The 22,739-nt window shown below is 41.5% G+C and overlaps 1 protein-coding gene across 2 annotated transcripts; it reads left to right on the top strand.

The window, feature by feature from the left end:
- Positions 1 to 1,107: 1,107 nt before the first annotated feature.
- On the top strand, positions 1,108 to 22,339 carry ATAD1 (ATPase family AAA domain containing 1). Of its 2 annotated transcripts, none has more exons than XM_083740198.1 (10): positions 1,108 to 1,327; positions 8,385 to 8,560; positions 10,350 to 10,448; positions 11,018 to 11,138; positions 12,236 to 12,436; positions 13,890 to 13,996; positions 15,771 to 15,860; positions 16,339 to 16,389; positions 16,716 to 16,849; positions 17,806 to 22,339. In XM_083740198.1, the coding sequence occupies exons 1-10, from the start codon at positions 1,315 to 1,317 to the stop codon at positions 17,924 to 17,926; spliced, it is 1,113 nt and encodes a 370-aa protein (XP_083596324.1). In that variant the 5' UTR covers positions 1,108 to 1,314; the 3' UTR covers positions 17,927 to 22,339. The 2 variants fall into 2 exon arrangements, with proteins under 2 accessions (XP_083596324.1, XP_083596325.1); XM_083740199.1 differs by lacking the exon at positions 1,108 to 1,327 and adding an exon at positions 4,439 to 4,626.
- Positions 22,340 to 22,739: the final 400 nt, after the last annotated feature.

Genomic DNA, 22,739 nt, shown 5'->3' with positions numbered 1-22,739 from the left:
AATATATTTGATATACTGCTTCATCCCCAATCCCAGCCCACAATTTCACCAATGTAGCGTTGAAGTTGGAGAAGGGCAGGATCTACTCATAGGCTTTTATGGTTCATTGAAGCTGCAGAGATCTGCACAGTCCTGCATCAGCCACAGGGACTGGAGTTTCCAGAGAAGCAGGGCAGTCTCAACTTGCTCAGCATTGAATTCACCTTCACTGGCACAAGCCACTACTTGCATAGCAGCAGCTTAGGCCAATAAAACAAGGTCAAGGTGCTACATAGAATGTTATCTCCCAACGAAAGGTTTGCAGAATGTAAGGGTTTGTCTATACGGCAGGCAGCAAGTCACGTGTCAAAATTGGGTACAGTTGCAGCTGATCCCAGTAGTTATACTTGATACTAATCTGGGAGGAAAAATACTTATACTGTACCATAAGGACAGTGTAGTGGGGGCAAACAAAGCACCCACAAATCTGTAGACAGTCTTTTTCATACTAGAAAGTACTGATTAAGTCATGGGGCAGTATTCTAACAAGTCCCGTCAGGATTTCCTATTGCGCAACAGAACTTCCCTTTCTCTCCTGCGGTGAGGCCTATGATGATAATGAATGTCATTGTTAAATTTTATGCCACATTTACCCACTGCTCAATTTTTATTATTGATTCTGTGGGTCATTCTTCAGCCTTGTATTGCCTGTTTGTACTTGGGAGGCGCCCTGAGAAGACTTTGGGTGCTTTTCAACTAAGTTTTACTCAGAGTAGGCCCATTAAAATTAATAGACCCAACTTAGCCATATTCATTCATTTCAATGGGTGTGCTCTGGGTAAAACGTAGCTGATTACCAACCTTTATGTTGATGCATATGCATCTTAGAAACAAAGTTATGATTTTAGTTTATAGACTGCAGATTAAAGGCTAGCAAAATCAGCTTCAGCTCAACCTATCTCTGTAAAAGACTGACACATTAGTCAAACTTTAAAGATATTCAAAATACTACTGTCTTATGTCTGTGCTGCTCCCATACCTACTGTATTATTATGCGTGTGGTAGTCACAAGACCATTGTATTATGCCTGTACAGATCACACATCCTTAACATGTGGCCTTGCTGATTTTTTTAAACCTGTTTAATGCACTATGTAAATGCCTTGAATTGGATTAGGTATAATATACTGTGACTATATAAACAATCTAAATTTGCAAATAAAGAAGAAGGATGGGATGAGGAGCCAAAACAAGAAAATGGGAGGTGGAAGAGGGGACTCACTAGTTAGTTTTCTCAACTGTTAAGACAGCAAGTGATTATACCACTTAGAAAAACATGGAATCTTTCGGTAAGGCAAGAAATACCTGAAATATTGTTTTTTCCCTTTTACTGTATCATTTACATACGGGCAGCAAAGCCGTTCAATCTTTCTGAGTTGTATCCAGGTAAGTCAGATTAGACACACTGATTAAGTTGGTCAAAGCTATTGATTTCAATGAGACTATTCTGCATGTGACATAGGCCGCAATCCTAAACTCAGTGATTTTTTTCCTGGGGGCACTCAAGGGTACGCAGTACCTGCACCTTTTTTCTGGAAGAAAAGCACTGGTTTGAAATGTGGCACTTAGTGTAACAACTTCATGATGAGTACTGGCACCTCCCCCCTCCCCCAGAACCCCACTGGTTTCAATAGGACTTCTCTGAGTAGACGTGATTTGGATTTTGCTGCTAATTGGCTACAACGCTTTGATTGTAGAAGCACTGCCATGAGTGCATTCATTTAATATTGTTGTACACCAACCCAATCTCTGAGCAGTGCGAGATTCCAGGGGCTTACTTTATACTTCAGGAATAAGGCATAGTGGAGACTGGTGACTTTTAAAATACATGAGTTATTTACACATATATACAATATGTATATATGCCTACAATGGAGGGGTTCACAGCATTAGCATCCCAACAGGGACTTGTTTCTCTCATAGCTGCAGCCTTGGATTCAAACAGAGATCAAACATTACTCTCACTCTTTCTCCAGCTTGCTGCTTTACTTCTAGGTCACATCACTGCAACTCTCAACTCCAAAATCTGGCTTCCTTCTTCTAACTAACCACAAGCTGGGGTCCCACCCATTTGCTGCCTCATATAGAGCGCCTTTCCTTTGTTTCTTTTAATGGCCCATCACCCGGCATATCACCTTAACGCAGGAAGATAGCCTGGGTTATATTTTAACACTTGCTGGATCCAAGAGTTAGAAGGATCTTGCATACAGCCTACTTCCTCTACCCCAAACTCAAAACAATATGCATATCCCACCTCATCTAATTTGTTTGTGACACCTCAGACTCCTTACATTAAGACAAGAATGAGTTGACAGAAAGTAGATTTTGATGGTGAGGTACCATGAGAATCAGGACCATGTTAGGCAAGTTCAATGAAAATAGATTTCTCTATAATATCTTATTCTGATGGGTAGTTGTAATCTTTCCTTAAGATATATTTAAGGTAGGCTACAATATTGCCAGGTAGAGTCTAGTTCACAGTAGAACAACTACAAATACAAATGTCCATATATCTGCATATATAAACATGCAGCAAATGATGTGGACCTCTTGTAGAAAATCTATTTTTCTCTCATGATTGTGGAGAAATGGTGGGAAACGTTCACGAAACCCAATCCATGTCATGAGTCCTTATAATTTCATTCATTATTGGGCCCCACACTGTTAAAAATACAATTCCATTTTGGAACGTCGTGCCTGTGCAATATACTGTGGAATTAAGGTCATCCAACATGTTTGCTGGAACTGTGATATTTTGAAAGCAAACCAACTGTAAAATAGGGATTTATGGAATCACATAGCACTTGCTCTGGGTGGCATCTTTGTATCATGTACACTGTCAGGATGTGATACTACGAAAGCTTAAAAGGAATGAATTACTTCCTTTTAGAGACCAGTTGGTAAAGTATTGGTATTGCTCCTGGGAAATTTTGACCTAATCTCATTTCAGACAATGACTCATTTAGATAAGTCACTTTCAACCTCAGTTCCTTAATCTGGGTGGGGATTTGTAACATTAGCCAACCTCACCAAATTGGGGGGGTTTTCTCAGGGCAAGCAATAAAATAATGTAACACTCTTCATAGTAGAATCCTAGGCATGATTACTTAGGAGTAAGTTCCAACATGTCCAAAGGAATTTAAGGTTGTAATCCTGTGTACACTTACCTGAGAGTAATCTCCACAGACACAACAGGACTTCTGAGAAAACATACAAACAACTGCAGCCTTAGATTGTAGTGTGCATGTACAGGATTACACCCTCATCCTATTAAAAATATAAATACTTTGTGATAATTAGCATTTAACTAGAGCTCAACTCAATAGCCATACAGTTCCTACGCAATCAGATCTTGTGCCTCATTCTAAAATATATCCTCATTCCATGCAATTTATCACCTGACCTGTATTTATTAAGAATATCCCACTGAGATCTAGAGGATGTAGAAATGAACTAAGAACACCAAAACCACCCCCAATAATCTGCTTTTAAAATCTGACCAAACTCTAAAAGAAAATGTTTTTTTTAATAATAATAACTTGCTTGTTTAATAAAAGGCAGAGTAGAAGATATGTGTGGGTTACATAGGGTTGCCACAGCTCCCCACCATAATGCCAATGATTCCCATCAGCTGCCCGAAAGAGACCGCTTTTCACAACTTGGAAGTACGGTGAAAGTAAGAACTTCACCTGCTGAATTTCTGCTTGTCGCTGCCAGTGTGGTGATGTAGTGGTTAGACAGGGAAGACTAAGGATGGGAGTAACCCAGGTGTGAATCCCAATTCAGCCACGGTATCGTGAGAGTTGTGAGAATAAAACGAGGGAGAGAAGGGGGAACCATTTGGGAAGCCTCGACCTCCTTGGAGGAAAGTCGGAATGAAAATGATTTTTTGATATATATTTTTTGTGCACGCTCAGGAACTTGCTACGAGGAAAATACCCAACTTTCATATCAGTTGTGCTGCCATTAATTCCTCCCCAAAACGAGTACAGCGCAGGATTGCAGTTCATTTAATCCCCCAGAACGCTGCGATGTACTGACAAATAAGCAAGGACAGGAAGGGGCTCCCATGATGCTTAGGACTCAATAAATATATTTGGGATTGTGCTGCCTTTACATCCGAAGAGGCAGTTCTGTATAGGGAAGCCTTTTAACGCGTAATGTTTATATATACATATATAGAGAGCCGCCCAGAGTGGCTGGGGGTGACCCAGTCAGATGGGCCCTGGGTACCAATGATAAAATCATCATCATCATCATCATCATTATTATTATTAGCCTGGGCTCTTGAATTGCTGCCTCAAGAATGCGTGTCCCCACCCCGCAGCGCGCGCCCAAAGTCAGAGCAGAGGAAGTCCTAGTAACGAAACCACCCCCGTTCGCCGTTGCCACAGCGGCAGCTCTTCCCCCTTCCGTCTCGAGCGGAACCTTTGCGACGAGGCTCCGGGGCAGAAGCGGAGGGAATTCGCAGGCGGCCCTGGGGCAGGCGGGGAAAGAGGCGAGGCCTACAAGGTACTGGCGGCTGCTGCTGCTTCTGTTGGTGCCGCTGGAAGCCGCTTCCTTTCTCGTCGCTTGCTGGCCGGTCGGGGTGAGTGTCCCTCGTGCTGCAAGCCCCGTCTCCTTTGGGGGCTCCGCGCCCTGCTCCTCCTTTGTCCCGGCGCCGAGGAGGAGGAGGAGGCGCTGCAAGGGGAAAGGAAGCCGGGCGGGAAGGTCACCGCGAGGGAGCCCAGCGGCTGCGGCCGCTCCTTTCGCTTTCGTATTCCTTCACGGGCTCGTCTGGACCGTGTGAAGCGCCTTCCTGTGCAACCTCTTTCGAGAGGCCTCAGACCCTGGGTGACTTTGCGGGGAGGAAGGCGAGTCTCTGGGAAACCCAGCCAGGTGGGCGGGGTATCAATAATAAATTATGATTATTAATATATTGTGTCTCCTCCCCTTATGTGGTCTTGCTTTCCCTTTTGTGCGCTTGCCAGGCTCAAAGCCCACCCACCCCGCTTTATGGTCAGTGTCTCTCCTCTCGCTGACCCAAGGTCACCCCAGGCATTGGTTTCTCCATTTCCTCCCTCCGCATCCCTCCACAAAAGCTGCCTGTACTGGTGTCGTTAATACCGCTCAGAGCACTTGGCATCTATGCATTGCTTTGCAAGCAGCCTTCCCCAGCCTGCTGCCCTCCCTGACCAACTCCTACCCTCCCTGACCATTGGCCATGCAGGCTCGAGGTGGGGCAGGGGACAGGTAAGGCATCCCTGTTGGTAAACAGACTCCAAGCTTTTATGGGGATTTATATACTGATAGCAACACCTTAAACTGGGCCGGGTAGCCAAATTGGCAACCAGTGCAGGTTTCTGAGGAGAGGTGTTGTATGCATGCATGCATGGTCTCATTCCTTTCAGCAATCCTGGCACAGCATTTTGCAGTCATAGAAGCTTCTCGTCCAAACACGAGGGACATCCCATATAGAGTGCATTGCAGTAATCCAGGCTTGAAGTAGCTAATACAAGAACTACTGTGGTGGTAGTTTACCAGTTGCAGATAGTAAAAGGTCTTCTAGCCACTGAGGGCTCATTCACACTTCTGCTTGTTCTCTGCTTTCTAGGCACAGGTTCGAGCTGTCTTGCCTTTGCCATGCTGCTTCCTCCCTGTGGAACACACTGCCAGTGGAAATTCAGTGGGCGCCTTTTGTAAAAACTTTTAAATGCCTGCTGAAAACTTTTCTAGTCTGTCGGGCCTATGCAGGCAATTAAGAGTACATCCCCCATAATTGTCTACTGAAGTTTGTTTTTAATTATTTCCCTTTTTTATTATTTTACTGTATGGTTTAACATTTATATATTGTTGTAAACCACTGTGATATTTCTGTGATACAATGGTATATAAATAATTTTTTTACAAATAAATAGCACTCCCTGCCTTGCTTCTCTGAGTTTCCAAATAGTTGTCCAAGGCTGCAGTCCTAACTCCCATTTACCTGGAATAAGTCCCATGGAATTCAGTGGGACTTCTGAGTAGATAGGGTTAGAATTGTGCTACAAATGTTGTAACATGCTGTTCATCATGTCAATGCTTCTCACTGAAGTTGGAGCTATCACAACACAGGTTAATAGTACTGTGGTCCTGGCTCTTTTAACTCAGCTTTTTAAAGAAACTCAGAAAGCAGGTAGAGAATGTCATACAATGCCTATGCACTTGGCACATCTTAGCTAAGCAGCCTGGCAGCATAGGACACTGGTGATATGTGAGGTCTGTCATGTTCTTGATGAATCCAATTTTTGCCTGAGCAGGCAACAAGAATTATGACTACAATGCACCTGACAGGCCACAACTTATTGATAATATTCTGTATATGGCTTGAGGGCTTCAGCTTTTGGCTGTATGTGGCATACTAGCTATGGATGCTTGACCACTTTCTGGCAGATAAATAGTACCTCTTGTAGTCTACTGGCCTTACATTTGATTTGTATTTGCGTCTATATAAATGTTCCTATTTAAGAAAAGAGAAGACTTAAGAGTGGTAAACTTAAATGTAACTCTTTAAGTCAATATATAATATTGAGTGATGTAATTGGCTCAACTTTAATGAAACTACAGTATTCTTCTTTTCACTGAAGAGCTAGGAGAGGCAAATAGCTGTTTGTTGACATTCCCATTATGTTATGGACAAACATTTAGAGCTAAGTTAACTCAGTTGTTTTGAATGTAAGAAGAAACACTGAGATAATGTAAATTTCCTTCTGTCTTCTCAAATATCCTTGTTGTGGGCTTTGGTGCTCTGGGGGGGGGGGGGGACATTTTCCACTGAAAAAGCTATTTTTAGTACCAGAAGTTCTGCTTATAGTAAATTAAGCACTGTTGAAAGGGGGGGAAATGACGCATGTTATGAGACAAAGATAAAAAGGTTGTGTTTAGTTGACACAAAATCTCAGTTTGAATTAAGATTAGGAAATATGTTTGGGCATCAGGATTCAGTCTCTGTGTGGAATTGCTTTGCATTAATTCAAAATGCAAAATTATCAGTCTTGTTGGTTGCAGGGAGGGAAGGGGGGACCATAGAGCAGGGTATGAAGTAAAGTGACAATAGATGAATAATTCTGATCAATAAGTACTTGTAAGAAATGCAGCCATAATATATCCACAGGGCAAATAATCAATTTGACCCAAATACCAAGTTGATCGTTGTGTGCCTCTCTCCAGTTATCCTCTTCTGTTGCAGTAGGCTCTGGGTCGGCCTACGGCCTGAAGCCATTGAAGTTGATGTGTTTTAATTGCAATCATTAGTTGGAGCATAAGCTGTATGGAAGCAGAGTGGAAAGTGAGAGCAAAGACTCTTACTAGGTGCCTTCTTTGTTTTTCTTGGGCTTCAGCTCCTTCTATGTATGTGAGATTTGGTTGGAACTCCATCCACGTTGTATGACTTTCTTGTACTGCCTCTGTCCCATCAGTGGTGTAGTACATTTTTGTATCAATATCCTATATGAAGGTAATGTATTCTCATGTTTTATCTGGAGGATCCATTCTAAGGGCAATGCCCACAGATCTCCAAAATTATGTAGTTTTGGGGGCGTGTATCAGATCTGGCTCCTGGCAAGAGTTTGTACTTGAAGAAGGGCTGAGACATTTTGTGTGTGTGTGTTCAACTGATACGCGACCACTGATGCACGAGTCCTTTTGGACCCAGAAAAGGGTAGAACAAGGGGTGTAGCAGGCTTATGCATGCTCGGCCAACACATGCAGAGGCCAGGAATGGAATCCCCATGCAAATTAGTTGCCACCTCTATTTGTAAAGGCAGTAGTAGAAAGCAGCATTTTCACAGTACAAGGCCTATGAATTCAGGTGATGTTTGCAGTTTGCAATTCCCTCTAGTATCCAGAATTTAGCAGCTGTAATTCTTGCTTGGTGCGTCCAAGGTTGAGGACATTCTGCAGGCTTGCATACAGCGGTACCTCGTTTTGTGTCTGCCGCATTGAGCGTCCATTTTGTTGAATATCCGCGGCAAACCCAGAAGTACCGGAACGGGTTACTTTCGGATTTGCTGCATGTGCAGAAGCGCAAACTGCTCCGTGCACGTGCGCAGAGCAGCGTTTTGCCATGTGTCCTTTTAGTCTAGTGTCCGGGCCTCCAGAATGGATCCCGGTCGCAAAACAAGGTATGACTGTAGTGGTATAGACTGTTTTTAAATACTGTCTATCTTAAGATGGGAACAGTGCTTCAGATGACGGCAGTTCCTTGATAGCAAGTAGGAATAAAGACACATGAGCTGGACGCATCAATAGTCTTGCCACTTTGCCAGTTAAACACAATATGAAAATACTCTTTTATAAGAACTTTCTCTTTCCTTTCTTTTGTCGTAGGTGAAACAAGCAAAATGGTACATGCTGAAGCCTTCTCTCGTCCTCTTAGTCGGAATGAAGTTGTAGGTTTAATTTTCCGATTGACAGTATTTGGTGCTGTGACCTATTTTACTATTAAGTGGATGGTAGATGCAATCGATCCAACAAGGAAGCAAAAAGTAGAAGCTCAGAAACAGGTAGGAGCATATAAAAATATTTCTTCTTAAATATCAATTATTCAGAATGTTCTTTTTGGAGCATAAAAGCTTATGAATGGGAAGGCCAAGTGCTCAAGGACGTTTTCCAAATCCTTATTGTTGTCATTAATGGCTGCTAATATTTAGACATGGGAGTGAGGAACTGAATCTGGCCAATGGTGGGCCATTTTTAGGGGAGGTACAAACTAGTCAATCATCTGATGTCACTGGTGTTAGGTGACCAATTTTCCTATGTGCTGTAGTGAATTAAGCCACGCTAGAAAGGAAAATCCAAGCCCAAACAAACAAGGCTTTAAAGTGACTGCCAGTGTTATGCTCCACTTCTTGCTAGATCTCACAGAGCTTAAAGTCAGCACCTGTCAGCTGAGATGTTTGGAGCCTGGACTTACTCTCACTAACCTGTCACATCCCTGGCCTAGGATATTTTTAAGGAACAGGGTAAGCAGTAAGGCACTTGGCTGCTTTCCAGCTTGACTTTCATGGGGCATTTCCTCAAATTTGCCCTGAGCAAGTGGTGGCAAAGCATTCAGCTCCCCCCCTTTACCAGGATCCTTTTTGCTATGTCCGCTGCTCAGCATGGTCTGAGTCGCAAGAGCACATTTGATTTGCTGCTCCCCTTCAAGCTTCTGGAAAGTACTTGCTACATTTTTTGGATTTGCATCACTAAAGGCGGAAGAAGGAAGGAAAAGCAGAAGCCAATTTTACACGCACACAGTGCCTTTGCTAGAAGCCTGATGTGCTTTCCCATGAATCATTTCCCTCTTTTTCGGATCCACACACAAAAAAATCACGAACCTGCATACGCACACCATCTAACTGATACAAAATCAGCTGAGGAGCAGGAAGAGGTGTGTGTACATACACATGTAAGTGTGAAGTGGCTTCACCCACCACGGATGTGTGGACAACGGCCAACTAGCCATGAGTGAGTGAAGCCCTAGGGCAATAAATGGTCCTCAGCTCCTGGGCTAGTTAGAAATATAGGAAGAGGAGTCAGACCATTGATCCATCTATCTTAGCATTGTGTGCTGACTGGCAGTCACCTTTCATACAGGAGTCTTCCCAATGCTACCTGGAGATACCAGGAATTGAACCCAGGATATTCTTCACACAAAGCCCTTGCTCTGCCACTGTGCTATATCCCTTCCCCAAGCGTTGATTTACGTCTGCCCTGCATCTCTTACGTGGGTGTTGCATTGTTCCTTTTTTGAAACCACAGGTGTGGGTTTTTTTGTTGAGGAAATATTATTTTCCCCAATAGTGTATGTTGCTGTATGAAATTCCTGCATGAAAGTCAGCTGAGTTTTTTTGTCACAGCATCTCCCTTGAATATTGTTTGTAAACAGGGCAAGGGAAATTTGCATCAAGGCTGTCCCCCCCCCCTTTCCCCCTTCCTGCCCCAATCTGTTATGTTTTGATAGGATGTTGTGCTGCTGCCTTACTCTAACAGTAGTAAAATGCAGGTGGGGCTTGCCTTCATTTATCACAGAGGAAGACCCTGAGACAGTGGCCTCGTTCTGTGTACTTAACCTGTTGAACAATTATCAAATAACAGAGGAGTCACATTTTAACTAAAAGGGGTGGGGGTGAAGTCACGCTACATTCAAACAGGTGAAAAATTTGATGGTTCTGTGTAAAGATCTTCGAATTTCAATTCTTTGGCCTTCAGTGTTTTCAAGTAACAACACACCTCCAAATTATTAACTTTAAAAAGCGAACAGTGTAATGTTATTGAATGTTAACTTCTTTTTAAAAAACCTCTTTATAGGCAGAAAAGTTAATGAAGCAAATAGGCGTGAAAAATGTGAAGCTTACAGAGTATGAAATGAGCATTGCTGCACATCTCGTAGACCCTCTTAGCATGCACGTAAGCATCTCTTTTTCTCACTTTTTCTTACTTATTTAGAAAAACGGTGCTTCGGGGAGACAATAAAGTGTAATATTTGGGATAAAACTTTGTAAAATGCAGCTGCTGTTACTCATGCAGGGATTACACTCTAATAAATGAAGAGTCTTCCTAACTTAGGAAACTTCCAAGTGTTCCTGACTGTTTTCTAGCAGGAAATCATCTTCTATATTTTACAGAACAGGAAGTGGGTCAGGAGACTTTACTTCAGGGCCAACTATAATCTGCTTTGCATATCACAAAACTAATTATAATTGCAGTCATATCTGTACAATAGAGATAATGTGATCCTATTCATGTTTACTCAGAAGTAAGCCACACTTAATTCAATGAGATGATTTAGGATTGCATCTTAAATTGACTTAAAACATGATAATCAAAAAAGGAATACCACAAATCTTATTGTGGCTCCACTCTTATCTGCTATATCTGAATACACACAATTACAGATAGACATAAACTTCTTTAGCTGAGAATGTGACTGTTTTCTTACTTGATGATGATTCTTTAATATTGTAATTGTGCCTCAGGTAACATGGAATGACATTGCAGGTTTAGACGAAGTTATTACAGACCTGCAGGACACAGTAATTTTGCCAATCAGGAAGAAACATCTGTTTCAGAACTCCAGACTCTTACAGCCACCGAAAGGTAAGTATAGAGAGGTCATAGAGGATGTTTTCTTGAAACTAGCCATGGTAGATTTCAGCTGCATTCAGACACTTGTATCTCATCTTAATAAACAAAGACATGAACAAGCCTTTTCAAGTGCACACACAGAGCCCATTTTCAGAGCAGGTGAGCAAATAAATCGGGAAGTCTTCTCTTAACTACAATTTTTTTTCTTCTGAATCAGGAATCTAGTTAATAGCTTTGGCATGATTACCAAGCCATTATTATGATTAACACTTACACTGATTGTACATATATTAAAAGGTAAGATAGACCCTTCCTGCAGGCTAGTAATCCAATAGACATACAAAAGGAAAAAGAATGGGAAGGGAAGAGGAAGGAAAGCAGGCACTAGAGCAGCCGCTCTTTCACTGGCCGGTGGAGTGATTGTTCTGCCCCTTGCCATGATATTCCTCCGGAGAGGCAGGGGCTAAGATTTCAAATATTCAATTCGTAGTAATCAAAAGGTTTAAAAGATGTTTCCTTAACAAAAAGCAAGAACCCTTTATGTCGAGAGTTGCAGAACCTGTATTTCTCCAGGTGTTGCCAGACTGGATTTCCCATCATCCCATGCTGGCCGGGGCTGATGAGAGTTCCAGTGTAGCAATATCTGGAGAGCCGCAGGATCCTCTCTTACTCTATGTGAACAGAAGAATGCAGATTGAAACGTTACGACCATTTCCTATGAATATTGGTGAAACACAAGGCTATGTGTATTTACATGAGAGCAACTTCCGGTAAACTCGGTGGGATTTATTTCAATGCTAAGCTGTATGGAACCAGTGCTCTTTAACTTTCAGCTGAACAGATCTTAGTGACAGTTTATGCCTCTGTTGCTCCCTTTTCTCTTCCATTGAGATCACTTTTGTTTTTAACAGAAAGATTGTAGCCTGGACAAAGTAACATGTTCAGGATTCATTGGGTATGGGAGCCATATATGAATGGCGGTGCAAATCTTGAGTATCCGAAGACACTTAGGAGCAATCTTATTAATAGCAAATGTGACTCCGTTGGTGTTCATGCTGTGTCTGTCAAACCAAGCGGCAATAAAATGTTAACAATGTGTTGCTTTTTAGGAGTACTTCTCTACGGCCCTCCAGGCTGTGGTAAAACCTTGATTGCCAAAGCTACAGCAAAGGAAGCAGGTTGCCGATTTATTAATCTTCAACCCTCCACACTGACAGACAAATGGTACGGGGAGTCTCAGAAGCTGGCTGCAGCTGTTTTTTCTCTTGCTATGAAGCTTCAACCTTCCATCATCTTTATTGATGAAATAGGTAAAATACGTACTTTCTGTATGTAGTCAGAGAAAAATATAATTGCATTGAAGTTTTAAAAATGAAATGAATCTCATCAGGTATGCATGCCTTATTTGGCAAAATATCAATGTTAAGAAGGCAGTCACTCTGAAAATAAGGAAATGCTTGGTAGCACAAGTTTATCTTGGTTACAGCCAAAGATGTTTATTGCTAATGCCACATATATGTGTACTCAATATCTGGTGTTTACTACAGGAAGAAATTGAAAGGTTTTCTGCTTTCATTTGGATGCAGAGATTGCTGATGTAACAGAGTTATCTCACCCACTTCAACCTTCATTTACATTCACTATGAAACTCCAAATTTCAAATGTAATGTACAAATTAAACCTCTTTAAATTTTTGCATATTTTAATTGTTTAGCTCTTAATTTATTATTTATATATTGTCAATTTGGCTATTCCAGGAGCTGAACAGTTAAAATATGGTGGGAAAAAATTAAAGTAACATTTGCCTAATGTTGTGCTTAGGTGTGAATATTATATGTTGTATGCCACTTAATTCTTACAAGAGTGAGGCAGCAGGCATGCTGGGGGGGGGGGGGGAGAATTCTGGACCAAGCAAATACAATTTATTTGCCCAGAAGAAATCAACAATAGTTTGTGTTAAATCAGTTTAGCAGTCCTGTACATTTGCATACTTCATTCTTCGTTGAACTTGCACTTTTTCATTCACTTTTTAAAATAGTAGTTGTGTGTTGGCAGATGGATGTATTGGTTAGGGAAAATGGTTGGAGGTGATGCTACTTAGCAGATATGACAGATTCTTCTTTTTTATGATGGCACATCCAGTTCTCTGAGAGACTAATCCTTTTCATCTAGAAAAATGAACAGCATTAGGTGAGGCAGCTTGTATTGCAGGATCTGAACAAAATCCACTTAGTTTGACATTCCTTGAAGTCTTGTCTCCATTCTTCCCATATCACAATCAGAAGTAGTTTATGGCAGGAGAGGAACTGTGGGCTTCTTGCTTGAGAAACACCAGGCAAGACCCCCGCCCCCCTTAAGTATATACAGTGGTACCTTGGGTTACATACGCTTCAGGTTACATACACTTCAGGTTACACACTCCACTAAGCCAGAAATAGTGCTTCAGGTTAAGAACTTTGCTTCAGGATGAGAACAGAAATTGTGCTCCAGCAGCGCAGCAGCAGCAGCAGGAGACCCCCATTAGCTAAAGTGGTGCTTCAGGTTAAGAACAGTTTCAGGTTAAGAACGGACCTCCGGAACGAATTAAGTACTTAACCCGAGGTACCACTGTAGAACTAGTTGTATGGTTTCTGGGAATCTTCTAGTGTTTTGTAGTTGGTGCATGTTTCTTCAGTAATGTTCAATACAGTAGCGGTAGCCAGAGTAATAAGATAAAATAGCCATGAGCACAAGCTTTAATTAAAGCGCTCTCTTAAAATTCAGATTCCTTTCTACGAAGTCGTTCAAGTTCCGATCATGAAGCCACAGCTATGATGAAAGCCCAGTTCATGAGTCTCTGGGATGGCCTGGACACCGACTATAACTGCCAGGTTAGTAATAACTCTAAGAGAAAAGGGCAGAAATTTATATGCATAAAAAGGCCAGGACAATTTAAATGCTAAAGAGCAAGGAAATGCAAAATTCATCCGTTTCTGCTAACTGCAGCTAAACTGGTATTTTATTTTACCTTTTTGCCGTTCTTTGAGCTCTCTTTTCCTTGAGAGCAAGGAATTAACACCAAGGTTCACTTTCCCATGTGGAGGTTTTGAAAGGTTGTACAGGAATGCCCCTCTCAAGGCAGCTACACAAGGCAGGCTCCTGGGACTTTGGCTTCAGTGTTTTGTAGACGGCCACCGATCTTTCCTGAGATGATTGTCATATTGGGTATTTAATTGGATTCACTCTTACTTGGCTTGGTCGTGTGTGTAATTCAGGAAAAGGGTAGATGACTCTGGCAGTTGAGATCTGTATCTCTGAAGCATCTCAGATTAAGAAACTTGAGGTGGTGATCTCATAACCACAGAATTTTGTGGTTGCCACCACAGAGATCAGAGAGGGAAAAGGCCTCAAGTCAGCTTTGCAGGAGGGAAATTGGCCTGCAAGTTACAGATAAAGCCTCTCTGTCCAGTATAGGCTTACAATAGGAAGCCTCCAAAATTTCAACGAGATCCCATTTGCTCAGAGGCCCTGGTGATATTCTTGGCTCTCACTACTAATGACTAGTGTCCTGTTGGCAGGCCAGTACCTCACTTTCTCCTCTGCGTAAAGGGGAATTCTTTTGGCATGGTTTGTCTTTTCAACTCTAGAGGGCAGTCTCTCTCTCTCTCTCTCTCTCTCTCTCTCTCTCTCTCTCTCTCAGCAAATAGAGCAGTATTTCGAAGCCAGGCTCCTTTACACATTGCATTTTTCTCTGTATAGGAAAATAGGGTTGTCTGTGGCACAAATGTGTGTTTGTCTCATTGTGGGTGTTGTACAAAAAGTGATGATGCTTGGAACAAATCTAAGCCAGTGGCATTTGCAGGGCAAGGGTACAAGACTGAGAAAGCAGTACTTGAGGATGAATGTCAAACTAAATGAATTAAAAAGAAACCCCCACTCCACAAAAAGTCTCAGTATTTATGCTTGGTCAAGTTCAAGTTTGGGAAATGGTCGCTGGGAGACACGTAACCTAGAATGGTTAAATATTACTTTGCATCAGTTGTAGAAGGTGAACATCAGAACTTTCCCCCATTTGATCTGATACTATTTTATGTTTCTGAAACCACATGCAACTTTGAAAATGTGACAATTGACTCCAGATACCAGTTTTGTTACTAGCAGATAACTTTTGGGGTGGAAGGCTTCTAAGACTATTCCCCAGCAATTTATTCATGGCATCTTTAATCAGCCTGTTTCTTTCATTGTTTAGAGGCAATATGGTGGTATTTTCTCAGGTTTTTGAGACTGACTATTTAGCTTCATATTGGGCAGGAGAGCTTTTTAAACCAATTACACCAAAGCACTTTAGTACTTGAGGAAAATTGTGGAATATATTATGGAACATACTGCTTCATAAAGTACATTGAGCTGAGCCAAACCTTTTAGAATCTCGATTGTCATGCCAAAATTTTCATCTTCAGCTGTGGTGAACTTTTTTTGTCTTTCAAAGCAGGAAGTGTATCTCTACTTTTCACCCAAATCCTGGGCACTAATCACTTTTGGTTTTAAATACTCGTGGGAGCTATATATTCCCTGAGTTTGTCTGGCCTGTGTTGACTTCTGATTCTGATTTATCTTGCAACAAAAAACCTTTCTGCTCTTCCTTCCTTTTTTGACTTCTTTTAGGTGATAGTGATGGGAGCTACCAATCGCCCTCAGGATCTTGACTCAGCTATTATGAGAAGAATGCCCACACGATTTCATGTCAATCAACCTGTAAGTCATAGAAGATTCACAGCCGTGAATTGTATGGCCTGAATCCTCAGTTATCTGTTGACCATTATTATTTATTATTTACAGCTACTTTTCTGACCAAAGGATCCCTAAGACAGTATACAATATACTGATAAAAATGTAATACAATCGGGTAGTTAAAAAAAAGTTTAAAGTTCCTTTCCCTGGAATTTATTGTCCCAGCCAGTCCTAGTTCTTCCTTGAAGAGGGAAGGGAACTTTGGGCGCTGCTAATGGGGGGAGAGTAAAAGCCTATTGCTTCAAGGGGTAGTCTTCACTTACTTTTGAAGATTGTGAATGTATTACCACTCTGCTGTCCTTCTGTAGGCCCAGTGACACGAATGGGAATTGCACAAGCGTGATGCCGTGCCATTACAGCATATCAATTACTGTTTATCCAAAATCAGTGAGAATGCTGCCACCCAGTTCTTTGTAACAAATGTTTTGTTCTCAATTTAAAGGCACTGAAGCAGAGAGAGGCAATCTTGAAGCTGATTTTGAAGAATGAGAATGTAAGTCGGTTGTTTCTTATGCAGCAGAACTTGGAAAGGTTTGCATTATTGGAAGGGCTGTAGGATCCATAATGGTTTCAGCCAGCTATTGCATCCCAGTCATGGTGCTTACTTTTCTGTAATGGATGCCGGTTAAGCTGAAAGGGCGCAGCTCTCACTGTGGATTGTGCCCATAGCCTTTTGTTGTTGCTGCTGTTTGCTAAAGTCCATGTTGGAACAGAGTCAGTTGTGATAACGTTTCTTAATCCTCCTTCAATCTGAACCGCTGTTAGAACTTGGTAAAATGTTTTCAAGGCATTCACATCCTGCTGCTTGTTTGCTGGTAGGTGGACAGGCGTGTTGATCTCCTTGAAGTTGCTAAGGAAACAGACGGGTTCTCAGGAAGCGACTTGAAGGAAATGTGCCGTGATGCCGCGCTGCTCTGCGTCAGGGAATATGTTAATTCAACATATGAAGACAGGTAACTTTCATTGAAACTACAGAGATTTTTAATATGAGCTCTAACCCGGTGTCTATCTTTAAAGTGGTTTTTTTAAAACAGAAATCATAGACTCATAGCATTGTAGCGTGGGAAGGGGGGGGTGGAGTACCAAGGGTCACCTAGGCCAACCCCCTGCAATGCAGGAATCTTTTGCCCAGCTTGGGGCTTAAACCCATGATCCTGAGATTAAGAGCCTCGTGCTCTACCAACTGAGCTATCTCAGGATGTTGTATTGGAGAGTACAACTTCACATTTACTTAAATGTACACAGAGTACAAAGGGACACGGCTGGCGTTGTGGGTTAAACCACAGAGCCTAGGACTTGCCGATCAGAAGGTCGGGGGTTCGAATCTCCATGATGGGGGGGGTGAGCTCCCGTTGCTCAGTCCCTGCTCCTGCCAACCTAGCAGTTCGAAAGCACGTCAAAGTGCAAGTAGATAAATAGGTACCACTCTGGCGGGAAGGTAAACAGCGTTTCCGTGTGCTGCTCTGGTTTGCTAGAAGCAGCTTAGTCATGCTGGCCACATGACCCGGAAGCTGTACGCCGGCTCCCTCGGCCAATAAAGCGAGATGAGCGCTGCAACCCCAGAGTTGGTCACGACTAGACCTAATGGTCAGGGGTCCCTTTACCTTACACAGAGTACAACAAAAACGGGAATGACATCCTTGCTATCCCTTCACTTTCCCTGGTGGGATCCGTGTGCCCCTGAGGCAGGAACAGTGTGCACATCTCTCTGCCTATGGGGGGCAGAATATTCACTAATTCCACATTGGACTTTACAGAGAAGTTCAAAGAACAGGAAGTGAGAGTCATTCAAAGCACTCACCTTTTATATGTACCGTGCTCTTGGTGTGTTTCCTTACTGAGGATTAAACTACCATACTTGTGTTGCACAGCATTTAAATCCTCTTTACGCTTTTTGGGTCTTTTTTAGTAATGAGGAAGATGAAATTCGACCCGTGCAGCAGAGGGATCTGAACCGGGCAATTGAGAAGATGAGGAAGTCCAAGGATGCTACAAATCAGAGTGTTCTAATGCACGTTAGTTTAGATTAAGGCTAAGGAATGCCCTCACACGGTCTCACTTGGTGACTGTTTTTTTTGTCGTTTAGATAGTGGAAATGAATTGGAAGCAGAAATATCCTTTTAATAAGTGATGACAGAATTGTTTTTTTATATGCAGATATCTTAAGTTATTGAAATCTGATAATATTGCAAAATTGGATATGGCCTCTGTAACAGATCATGACATGGAAGAATGTAGTCTAGCTCGAAAACAATGTCTTGCTTCATGGTTTCAGCCTTAAAAGCCTGTTGGTTGGTTCAAGTATGGCACATTGTTTCTTTGGGGAGGAGCAAACTCAGTTCATGTATATATATATGTATGAGTGTGTGTATGATATGTGTATATATATATATATCTCCACACAGTTTTTATATATAGACATAATGTGTAGATATCTTGAATATGAAAAGCCTTCTCTCTCTCTCTCTCTCTCTTTTTTTTCTTTTCCCTCTTTTCCTTAAAAAAAACAACCTCATTTTCAGGATCAAACCAAGTCAGGGGATTAAAATATTTCAGTAAACATCTATTTTTTGTGTAGTACCTTAATATGAAGGAAGAAAACCTGCTTCAGGAAAACAAATTTCTGGAATGCAGACAAATTTGACTTCTTCCATTTAACTTATGGTATCCACTGGTGCCAATCAGTTTAGGTAGAAAAAAACACATAATGCCTCGTGAACCTTTTGATTTTATATGAATCCAATACTTTTTTTTTAATAACTTTTTTTATATGGTCACATGATAACCATTACGGAACATCAGTAACTGCATATTACCAAAATTTATTTTTCTACTTCTGAATTTCTGAACTTCAAAGACCTGGAGGGCTCCTATTGCTGAAGTTCCTTTATCACTGTAAGACTATATTGTCTCACTTGCTGGTATCTATAAGTGGTCACAACATTATAACATTAAGTACAATGATCTTAAACATTTGCTTCATTTAATTTCTCCCCTACCTTTGCTCAATTGAGAAGTTCTTCACAGGTCTTGTAGTGGATAGAGGGAATGGCATAACATTCAGATATTCTTCAGTAATGGTGAGGTGGCATTTCAGCATAAAGAGTAAAAAAAATTTCACCCTTAAAGCTGTTCAATGGTCATATGAATCCACACTAAGAAAAGTAGCCAGTTACCCAAAACAGTCACAGCCTTCATAAGCTGCTTCTTCTTCTTTTTTTAGTAATTGAAATGAGTGTTGAAAAAGATGCGTAAAAAAGCTGATGAAGGGAATGATTAATTCTAGACTTCCCTCAACTCATTTTATAACTTGATTATGGTTATTCTTGCAGGTGCTATTTTGGGCACAACACGTTTATATAAAATGCAGAATGTTCCTGCATCTCAGCTCACAGGCTTGCATTTTCTTTCAAGGAAGGAAGTTAGCAAATGGTTTGTGGCTAAATAAAACCAAGTGCAGTGCAGGTTTCATGTCAAGATCCAGAGGGGCTTGTGGGTATGGGTTTATAACCTGTGTTTACATCACTTTTTCTCAGTTTTCTTCCCAGAAGGAGCCTGTAAGAAAATCCCCAGATCCGTTTTACTATTTGGGTTAGATTGAATAGGTATTTGAGGTTTTGCATGAAGCATTTCCTTCTTTAAGGGGAAATATTGCTGCAGTATGTGATTTCTTTTACTCTGTCTTTCAAAACTTCTCTCATCCAGTCCCAAAATGGTTATTGGGGACGATTTTGTGGAACAACTTCTAGAGGAAAATCCTGATGCTTATTTATGTGCTGCTCTGGATTTCAGCCATTTTTTGTCTGAAATGTTGTTACTTGTTCTTGCAGCTAGTGTCTACCGATACATCTGTGTTACTGAATCCTTTTAAGAGTGAGCTGCTTTTGCAAAACTGAATCCTTGGACACTGGAGTGCATAGGTAGAATTATGACAAAAGTACTGCTTTGTACAGTCTGTCACCTGTCAGTTCCTTTTGATAATCATGAGTGTCTATATTTTGAGAGAGTGAATAGATAGCATTTTTATGTTCATGCCCTTCATTTTATTTTTCTGAATTTCATTAAAAGCACAGAATTCAAAATCAGTATAATTATCTGAGCACCTCATAGGCGTGCTGTTTGTTTCTATCATTTCCTATTGCTTGTGAATAAAAAGGTCACACAAATTGAGCTAAACCTCCAAATAATGAGTTCATATCAGAAAATTTGTGCCTTAAAAATAAGAAGTTGTCAGTGTATTGTTCCTGCTTGCATTCTACCTAATATGTTAATTTACAATTTTGTTAACTCAGGCGCAAAGCAGCCCCAAATAATAGAAGGTGTGCCATTCAACAGGAAGGTTTCCCCCCCCCCCCGCAACCAAGTGAAAGGCTTTATTGAATCCCTTTTCCAGTTATTTACAGTTGCCAATTTTCCTGGAGGAAAATGGAATTTCGTTTGCGATTGCTAGGCTCCAAAGGTAGTAGCAGCTCAGGAAACTCAGCATCGTCTCTCTGCCTGCACAGAAATACTAAGTGTCCATACAAGTCTCTTTGGATCCTGCTCAGAATTCCTGTGATTTCAAACAATAGAGCCTTTGAAACAAGAAGCCTAGCTATATCACTATATGTGATACATTATTTGGAAATTTCAAAGTCTTTGTGTCCCCCCCTCCCCCAACTGCTTTTCCCATAGTGCTTGTTTGCTGGGCATGATTTAGAATGGTTGAGGGCAGTAAACCATACGAAGATTTTAAATTACTAATGCAACATAAATTGGACCATTCTGCCATAATAATTCCCAGAACAATTCTTTGGGCATTTATCCTTCCAAATAATTCTTTTATACTTATATTTCTACCTGCTTTGTCGCTGCATGTTCTGCACATTTAGCTCTTGTCTGCTGGTATGTCTCTAGCTTTCCAGCCAGTGACTTAATTCTTTACTATAAGTGTAGGTTCTGAAGTTGCTATACTAAGTTGTTATTCGCAGCATCCTTTCCCCACCCTCTCTCACTACATAGGGTCATGTTAAAGTTTCCGGTTACTTCCTCAAAAAGGAGAGATGCCCCAGTCCAGCAGATGTCTGCCTGAGTTTTGGGCACTTCTCTCTCTCAGTTAAAAATCAGGCAAATCACATTTTCTCTGGATTGAAGTCTTTACTGTGATAACATTATTTTATTTTTTTATTGCTCCCTCAAATACCCCAGTAAACCCTAACAATGTTTTTTTGCCTTTTTGCTGAAACAACTGCCTTCACTGCAACCAAGCCATCTCTTCCTTACATTAATTTCAACTTAATGCTCTGCTCGTTTTCTCCATGTTTTTCAAGGCTCAGTCTTAAGCAGTATCCAGTCACTTATTCTGGAGAAATCTTTGTGGAGCTTTTCACAAAGACAAATTCCACTTGGGATTTGTTGTTGGTGGCGGTGGCGGCGGTGGAATTGTCAAGTTATGCTGCTTCATGGCTTACCCTACTTCTTGGAACACTGTAGATTGATTCAGCAACCTTTTTTTGCACAGTGAAAAAACGTTTGAACACCTTTCCCCTGTACCATGCACTTAACATGTGAGGTTGGGGTTCATTGTGTGCACCTCTTGGAAAAGAGACAGAGAAAAGATCAGGTGTACATGTTATGTACCATGTAGCTGTACATGGAGCTTCTGCCGTGTGTGTGTGTGTGTGTGTGTGTGTGTGTGTGCGTCTGTGTGTGGGTCTGTGTGTGGAGGAGGAGGGAAGGAGTCTATACTTGTTTCTCCAACACACGAAGATGTCTAAAGTGGACCTGCGAACAGTAGTTTTGTGGGTGGCCATTGCTTATCCTTCCTCGTTTTGAAGGCTGAAAAGTTGTCTTTCTTTTCACTATTTTCTCCCATTTGCTTGAGGAAGCTTTGCTTCGGTGAGTTACCGTATTTTTCCATCTATAAGACGCCCACATGTATAAGACGCCCCCTATTTTTGGGGACTCAGATTTAAGGAAATGGGGGGGATACATCCGTGTATAAGACTCCCCCTATTTTTTTACATATGTTTTAGGGGGGGGAACCTAGACTTATATGTGGAAAAATATGGTACTTAACATATAAGCAACGAACAAAGTGCTTTGTCTCTAAGGCACACCTGCTCCTACCTGAATGCAAAGCAGAGTTCCTCGGGTCTCAGGAGAAAACAATACAGCTACTACCATTAACCAAGAATTGTTATCTGTACGGTCCCAACCCCCAAATCCAAAAAAAATATGTTGTGACAAATGAGACTGGCCTTGGCGCTGTTTAAATGGATGACAAAGCAATAAGCTTGATGCTGATTGTAGCAAAACATTTGCAACTGTGCTTTTTTTTCTGTGTGCTGCAAAAACATTTTCCACATGGTTTTTAGGATCAAGCAAAAGTACACATATTAATGGTGAAATGTAAATGAGGGGGAAAGAAATAAATCTCTTATCTGGCCTCCTTTCGAAGTCCAGCTCTGTCTTTGTGTTCCATTTCATTTCCCAAGAAGATTCTTCCGTTAGGGTGGTATGGGTCAGTCCCCCCCAAGTACGGGGACTGGGCGGAGGTGGGGAATAGAGGTCTAGCCCTTTCTGTCTGTGTTGCTGTGAGCTCTGCTACAGATTCCCCTGCTTGAGTTGCTGCTGTTAGTGTGTTCAGGATTACAGTCTTCGGCCTGCATGTTTCCCTTGCCATTGCAAAGGTGTAAAGTTGGTTGAACATAATAAGATTTTGCAGTGCAGCTTTATTCAGTAGTAAGCTTTTCCCTCAGTGACTAGCAAGACTAGAGCGGCATCTGGTTTAGCACGGCTCTCTCCCTGCTGCCATTATAATCCAAATTAGGAAGTCCCATAGCTTTTATAAAAAGAAACTTG

The sequence above is a fragment of the Podarcis gaigeae genome (assembly GCF_964106915.1).
Source record: "Podarcis gaigeae genome assembly, chromosome: 5".
Taxonomy (NCBI): Eukaryota; Metazoa; Chordata; class Lepidosauria; order Squamata; family Lacertidae; genus Podarcis; species Podarcis gaigeae.
This window is presented reverse-complemented; position numbering and strand designations above follow the sequence as displayed.